Genomic DNA, 7,982 nt, shown 5'->3' on the forward strand with positions numbered 1-7,982 from the left:
ATAGATACTGACCTAACTCAATCCCCACAGTACACTCTACACGTGAAGCTCAGCGGTGCACCTTCCGTCTGCATCCCATGTTCTCGTTTCTGGGTCTCCATGAAATCTGCTTACAGTGCATGTCTCCTCCATGATCTATAGCTCACCAGAGTTTTAAAGAGCCCCTCATTCATCCTGCTCTCCAACAATCCCGCCAGTGAAATATGGCTTACTGCTCTTTAGGTGTCATCCAGTCCATCTTTCCCACCACACTCCTAAATATAACCTCTGACAGTTATTGTCTGCTGGCTGCTCACTAAATATTTGATTGTTCTTTAATAAAGAACGGGCTTCCACATCTTTTGTTACGTTGTCACACTGTGGCGGTGATGCTGAGCAGGACATTATCACAGGGGGTAATGTAAGCCTGTCTGCCTGTGCTGCTGGTACAGAGTTAATCTGGTGTGTGTGTGTGTGTGTGTGTGTGTGTGTGTGTGTGTGTGTGTGTGTGTGTGTGTGTGTGTGTGTGTGTGTGTGTGTGTGTGTGTGTGTGTGTGAGATTAGGAAAAGCAAATGGAAAAAGTTAGACAAGTTTGTGGAGTTCATGTTTACCAATTTCAGGTCTATTTCATGCACTGCTGACGTGGCCACAAGAGTCAAATGTGACGTTCTAGATTAAAAAAAATAACTTCATGGATTTCCGAGACTTCTACACACAGATTTAAACATTTTTCATCGGACTCTCTTTTCTCGAGATAATTAGTGGTTAATTCTCCTACCTGTGGGCTTGCGTCTTTGCTTTGTCTGAAGAGAGAAGATGACCATTAAAGCTCCCATGATGCCCTGCAGACTTTCTCGCTTGGTGATCTCCAAGTCCTGCTAGTTTTCACACACTTTCACGCCCACACTTGAGTGGCTTGTGTACAAACGGAGAAAGAATGGACGGGGAGGGGGTGCACACAAAGAGATGCCGCGAGCTTCTGGATGGAAAAACCCAGCCTACACTCCAAACTTCCTTATATTCACCTGGACGAAGTGGGCTGTACATGCAGAGAGAGGAGTGGGAGTTTTGAATTTTCACACACTCTCCCTCTCTCTCTCTCTCTCTCTCTCTCTCCATCCTCCCTTCCTTCTTTTGTAAGCGAGAGCTCAGTGGCTGATCTCTGCTCTGCAGCAGCTACTCCATACCAGTTGAGCCTCCAGAATAATTGAGCGCTCGGAGAGTGAAACCGCCACTATTTAACAGATTCCTCCTCTCGTGAGGAGGGAGAAACTCCAGGAAAAGCGAGCTTTCTGCAGAATCAACCGCTTCCCATTCCAGCTACTTTTAACACACCTCCTGCTGAGGGGGGAAATCATGCCGACTCCAAGGCACCGAGCTTGTTGAGAGCTGAAACTGGAAACAGCTGGTGTAAATATTTAAATTATGTACAGGCAATCACCGGTGAGCATCTCCTCTGCCTGCAAATGCTGGCAAAGCCGTTGTGTAAACACATTAACGACAGAGCGACATTATTCAATCCACCCACCGATCTGGATACGTGCCTTCTTTAGCTTCAAAACCCAAATCAAAACCGTGTGACGGTCTAGAGTGAGATTTCACCTTTAAAATAAATAAATAAGTAAAATTCATCCAATTTATAATGTAAATGGGTTTTTTTCTGTAATCAGCCGAGTGAATCAAAAGACTGGAGAGATTTCTCCTCCAAGCTTCATATTATATTTGAGTTAGAAACAAAGGATTCAGATGGAATGCTAATTAGGCGTTTGTTAGAGACGGCTGATATAATCTCCTGCCCTAGAGGGGAAGTTATTTCCCAAGGTGACACACACACACACACACACACACACACACACACACACACACACACACACACACACACACACACACACACACACACACACACACACACACACACACACATCCAGAGCTGCTGCTGCTGCTTATTCAGCAAGCTCTGGTTGACTTTCAGAAAAATCCTCAGGATTATACAGAAGGTCAGCAGGTCGGGATTAAGCTGAAAACCACACTGCCAACCAGCAGACCAAAGGACAGCTTCTTCTATGTTTACTGCTGTTGTGCCACGCTACCTTGACACCACTGGGAAATATGTGTTTATATGTATATATTGTCTAATATCTACTTATGTGTTTCTTTCTATCTACTACATCAGATACACATTTTTTCATGACCATGAGGGCGTGCTGACTCCAGTGATCCATTTACAATCCCTGGCTTGGACTGGAAAGAACTTGATCACATCAGAAGAAAATAGAAAGAGAAACACTTCTGCTCCCAGAGTCGCCTACGCTGCATTCAGTTTATGAACTGTGTGACGGCGGTCCAATTCAGGACAACACCAACCACTGCAATCAAGCTCCAATTTGCACCCACTCCATTAACCTGCTTCCTGTCAGCAGTGAGTACGTTGTGTGAGTTGTGGGAGGTCTCGGTGCTGCAGAGGCTAAGGTCACACAGAAACAACATCTATCAAGCAAGTCTTACTGTCGGGTGGATTCTGTAAACAATGTTTAGGTCTAAACTGCACAGTCAAGGACTTTTTAGCAGCTTCTTTTCTTTTTAGCTGTATGGGTTTTCTCAGAGTGGTACTTGATTCTAACTCCCAGTCCATCTTATCCAGAATAATGAGTTTCTGCTTTAACCCTGGACATCAGTTAGTGTTTCAAGAAGATGAAGACTCTGTTGCTGAACATGAAAGGCGTTTGCAGGGTCTTGTTGAGGCCTTCAGACTCGTATTGGGTTCCCTATTTTAGGTGATAGAGCAAGAAAGGCTGTGGGGGGAATTGGGTACAAAAATCCTTAGAGGTATCATGTATGGTTTTATGTTGATAGTTCGTTTTTGCAGACACTTTTTTAACAAAGCAAGACTTTATGTTGAACCAATACGGCTTGTATTGACGCAAACAATAGGCTACTTTGATGGAGGGACGCTAGTCAAGCTTTGTCTCTGAGGTGGCAGTGGACGACTGTAGAAATAGTGTGCAAGCATTGATAGATAGATAGATAGATAAAGTCGAAGGAAAGGGAAGTACAGTAGTAGATGCTAGGATACATTTATTATCACTGTTCCATTGTGTTTGGATCCTGATGGGACCAAATAGAGGTAGCTTCTTTAATGTTGGGCCAACATGTACCAGTAGCGTTCCGCTTAAGCACTCTGTGGGATAACAAGCGGCCAAGGGGGCACCGACCAGTTAGGTTTAATAAACTCTTTGAATGGGCGCTTCACCCTGCTTGAACAGCGCCCGTTCGGGTCACTAGTGGTGGGCGGTCTCTACCTGCTTTATGACTTTACTCTGCCAGTAGCACATAAAGGCTAGCAGTTAGCTTTTTCAGTTCACCAACCACCAATAAAAAGAGGAAAACAAATTAGGAGCATCATGATCATCTTTGTTATCAGCTACCTTCCAGTTGATCGTGCAGATAAATCATTATCCTAAAGGGCTGCAACTGTTGGCAGCCGGTTGGGAACACAAAATTGCAACTAAATATTCAACATTCTCCTGAAGTCACACTGATTTGGAATGTACAACTTTTGGCAAGATGTTTTCTAAGTGTCTAAATCTTGGTTGCCACAGTTCACAATTGCGTGATTTGTTACTGGCAAGGTTTAGTCACAGTGTTTGATTTATGCCTTAATTTGTTCTAATTTTACCATCTTTACTAAATTTACCAAGCAGCAACTCTGATTCTCCACTTGAGAGTAAATCTGTAAGGCTTGTCACCAGCATTCAGACATTAATTCTGTTTGCTTCACAGCCAGCCAGGACACGGGGAAAATTTAAATAAATAAATAAATAAATAGACCATCTTCTCATTGCCAACGTGGTCACTAACTCCTTTTAAAGCTATTTCACATTCCGTGTCTTTTCTAAACTGAAAATGCTTCAGGCTCTATTTTAAAAGGGAATTTGTTTCTGCTTTTCATGTCCACTACCATCTCTTAGTGGCCCTATTAAAACTTGCATTCACACCAAAGGCATATGTTTGGCATGGACAAAATGCCAAATATATTGGTCCCCACCAATAATTTAACCGCCTCCACTGAAAAACAATAAGCCATCTTGTTACCCTAAAAGTACAGGAAGGGTTTAATGACGTTCTGCTCTCTAGTCCTACCTCTGTAACGCATACGGCTAGAGCGATTGGCTGTAGATGCTGTCACGGAAGACTAAATACGTCGGTCGTTAGCTTGAAGGAAAACGTTCCAGTCCTATGCAAGACTCCTGTTTGCAACGCAACGTGAGTCACACATGGGGCCAAATGCGTGTGAGTGTAACCGAGGGTCCGGAGAGGATGATGCTAACTGTTTAAAATCTGCACATGAAGAGAGGACAATGGACATGATCTCAAGATTAACACCACCGTCACTTCACATTACAGCAGTCAAGTTCCCCAACAACCAACCCACACAGTTCCAGTCGTCACAATAAAAGTGCTGTGCATCACATCCTTTCTGACGGTATTAACCAAAATAAGAGCCTCACAAAAGTAGTTTACATGATTATGGAAGCAAAAAAGAAGGTCGAGGACATACGGAGCTAATTTCCAAAGAAATGCCACAAGAAGTTAAGTTTGCTAATGAAATGATTCCATCATAATGCTATTGACGGTGCTAGGCTTTAGTGCTCAGAATACAGCAGGTACGATTTACTTTTCTCCGAGAGAAAAAGAGAACTAACCATGTTCATCATGGTTCTCTGTCTCTCTTAGAGTCTAACTCAGCTTCTGACCAAGTCCTCCAAACACACCCACATCACCCCACTTCTGCTCCAGCTTCACTGGCTGCCAGTCATCTTCAGGGTTCATTTCAAGATCCTGGTTCTGGTCTATAGGGCCTTACATGGACAAGCACCATCTTACATTGGTGATCTTCTTGGTCCCTACACCCCCAGCAGGTCTCTGAGGTCCAGTGGCCAAAGCCTACTGGTTGTGGAATGCACCAGGCTGACGACCAAAGGTGACGACAGACCATCTGCTGCTGTGGCCCCCAGACTCTAAAACTCTCTCCCCCTGAGCCTGAGATCAGTGGACTCAGATACTTCAGGCAGGACATCAGGGTCAGTGTAACAAGACATCCGTGAACACTAATACCATCAGTCCATGTAGAATCACAAAGTCTTCTAATGATTTAAACAAAAAAGGGGCAATCTCACGTAGTCTACCACATTTCATAACCTTTCTCAGGGTTATTAGGATTTTGTGAAACTTAGCAACACAATTAAAAACTACATAACAAGTACCCTCAAGATCCTGCCCCTGAATTTTGAAGATGGGTCTGAATCAACTGAACGTGTTGTTTCAAAGTCTGTCTTTATTATGTGGGGACCAGTAATGGCTCTTCATTTAATCAGGCCCTTCAGAAATGAAGATGGTTTTATCAAATATCTCTCTAGTAAACCATCCCCACACGACCTGAAAAATATTTGATTAACTGTTTGGGGTTGGAGTAAATTTGCTCACATTTCAACATCAAAACACATTCAAATCTATATACTTTATATTATTTAAAATGTGCATAGTAGTTGTAGCGTCGTTGCTCTCCTCTCAAGAAGCAGTCTAGGCTTATTTTTTTCTCAGCCCTTCATGCCGTCTGATGCCCCATACAGCCCTTCATTAAATTACTTCCTGTTAGGTGTTTCATGACTCACCTACAAAGTGGCGAGCCACAGGTGGGAAGTTGCCTCTGCTGTCTTTTGAACTTGGTGCAGAGGCAAATGGGAACGCACTCGGGCCGTGGCGTGAACAGCAGCTAAACCATGATTAAAGTGTTTTAGATCCTCTAAACCGAGGCTGTTTGACATCGTTAAATTGCTTGTTAGCTTGTTATCTTTAGACGGTCAGAATCAGATGCTCCCAGTTGGAAAAACCACATGCAAGACACAGAATTAATGTAATGCACTTCTTTCATAATGGTTGCTGCCCTTCTACACTGGTGGTGGCTTGATCTTTGACTTGAGCCTTTTTAGCTCCCAAACAACACCCTATTCTGTTTCCTTACCCCAGCTTACTTGATTATGTTATTAAAGGGTTTCCTAAGCATGCCCTCATTTTATGCAGACGCCTGTTAAAGCTGCAATAGCAAATCTCCAAAATAAGCTAGCTTTTAAACACAAACATGGTCTTAGATTACTCACCTCTCACATTGGTTATCATTCCTAGGCCACATCTGGCTGATATCGAAACCCGCATTAGAGGAAACAAACTAGTGTTAAACACCAGTCACCATGTTCTAGGTCCAAACATCTTTTGTTGTCTATGACTTCAAATGGTGTTTTTCTTTTTGGGACTCTGGTAGTTTGTCCTAAAGTTGAAGTGGTAGCAGCCAACTGTTTCTCCTTCTCTGTTATTATTGAGCGGAGAACCTCTCACACACCAGTTGTGTTCTGTTGATAAATACGTGAGTGCGTAATGAGTGGAGGACCCAGGGAAGTGTGAAAGTGCGTCAGTTTGGTCTGAGTCGTGTTATTGGCTGAGGTTTTTTTGACAAATGCAAGAGAACTACCTCATTCATTATTTTCCCTTTTTTTAATCACTATGACATATTTATATCTATACTTTGTTAGAACGTTGTTAAGAGGCATGAAAAATGTTTTAAACTAGCTTTTTTGCAGATTTGCCATTGTAGCTTTATTCATCTATTGAATCACATCAGATGTGGTAAAGCAGAAAAACACCTAAAACGTTTCGGATAACGGCTCTGGAAGACCAGGATTATCTAACTCATTCAGCATGACTGTGACCTCCAGCCACATTTCTCTCACCTGTGTTAATGAAAGGATCACTTAAACGATGTCAGCAGGTTCTTTTGTGGTCTCGATGCAGGTTTTTTTTTCTTCTTTATTGATAAAATTCATTTTTATGGTTAAAAAAAGTATTTTGATCACTCTGGAGTTTGTGCAAACTGTCATCTTAAAATCTGAGGCAGGACACTTTTAGCCCGGTTCCACTGTCCAAACTGGCACAGAACGCTGAGGATCGGCTCTCTAATTTTTCTGTCCCGATTGTAAAACCGATCCAGACAACCAACCCGGATCATGCCGGTCACAGGACTTTTTTGGTCCCCTTTTGTTGTAGGTCTTAAGGACCTAGATGAACAACATCCCCACAGCATGATGCTGCCACCGCCATGCGTCACTGTGGGGACTGTAATGGACAAGTGGTGAGCCGTGCCTGGTTTTCTCCACCCGTACCACTTAGAATTAATGCCAAAATTTCTATCTTGGTCTCATCAGACTTATTATTTCTCACCTACTCTGGGTCCTTCAGGTGTCTTTTAGCAAACTCCACACGGGCTTTCATGTGTCTTGCATCGAGGAGAGGCTTCCGATGGGCTACTCTGCCATAATGCCCTGACTGTTGGAGGGCTGCAGTGATGGTTGGCTTTCTACAACTTTCTCCCATCTCCTGACTGCATTTCTGGAGCTCAGCCACAGTGATCTTTGGGTTCTTCTTTACCTCTCTCATCAAGGCTCTTCTCTGCTCCGTTTGGCCAGACAGCCTGCTCTAGGAAGGGTTCTGGTCATCCCAAACATCTTCCATTTAAGGATTATGGAGGCCACTGTGCTTTTAGGAACCTACAATTCTACAATTCTGTCTCTGAGCTCTTCAGGCAGTTCCTTTGACCTCATGACTCTCATTTACTCTGACAAGCATTGTGAGCTATAGGTCTTATATAGACAGGTGTGGCTTTCCTAATCAAATCCAATCAGTGGTTTCTCTGATTCAACATACTTGAATCACCTGTGCAGCAGCTCATCAGGCTGTGCAGAAGCCTATTAATCACCTGCTGATTGAAATCAGGTGTGTTGAAACAGGTATAAAACTAAAACGTGCTGGATATCGGACCTCCAGGCCCAGAACTGAATACCTCTGATCTAAACGATGATCAGAAGAAATGGAAATCCCCTGAGATAAATTCATGAGTTTCACGGCAAAGGGTCTGAATACTTAGGACCATGTGGTATCTCAGTTTGTCTTT

At 43.2% G+C, this 7,982-nt stretch overlaps 1 protein-coding gene across 5 annotated transcripts in view; it reads right to left on the bottom strand.

The window, feature by feature from the left end:
- Positions 1–7,982, bottom strand: part of kcnip4a (potassium voltage-gated channel interacting protein 4a) — a 339,081-nt gene that overhangs the window by 137,596 nt on the left and 193,503 nt on the right. The window contains exon 1 of one of the 5 annotated variants that reach the window (XM_054748872.2): positions 759–1,009. The exons of the other annotated variants lie outside the window; for them this stretch is intronic. Coding sequence (XP_054604847.1) covers positions 759–816 — 58 coding nt within the window. The 5' untranslated portion in view covers positions 817–1,009. Of the gene's footprint in view, positions 1–758; positions 1,010–7,982 lie in introns of those variants that run through there. 5 annotated transcript variants of the gene reach the window in all.

This window comes from Nothobranchius furzeri, chromosome 2 (genome assembly GCF_043380555.1).
Source record: "Nothobranchius furzeri strain GRZ-AD chromosome 2, NfurGRZ-RIMD1, whole genome shotgun sequence".
Lineage (NCBI taxonomy): Eukaryota > Metazoa > Chordata > Actinopteri > Cyprinodontiformes > Nothobranchiidae > Nothobranchius > Nothobranchius furzeri.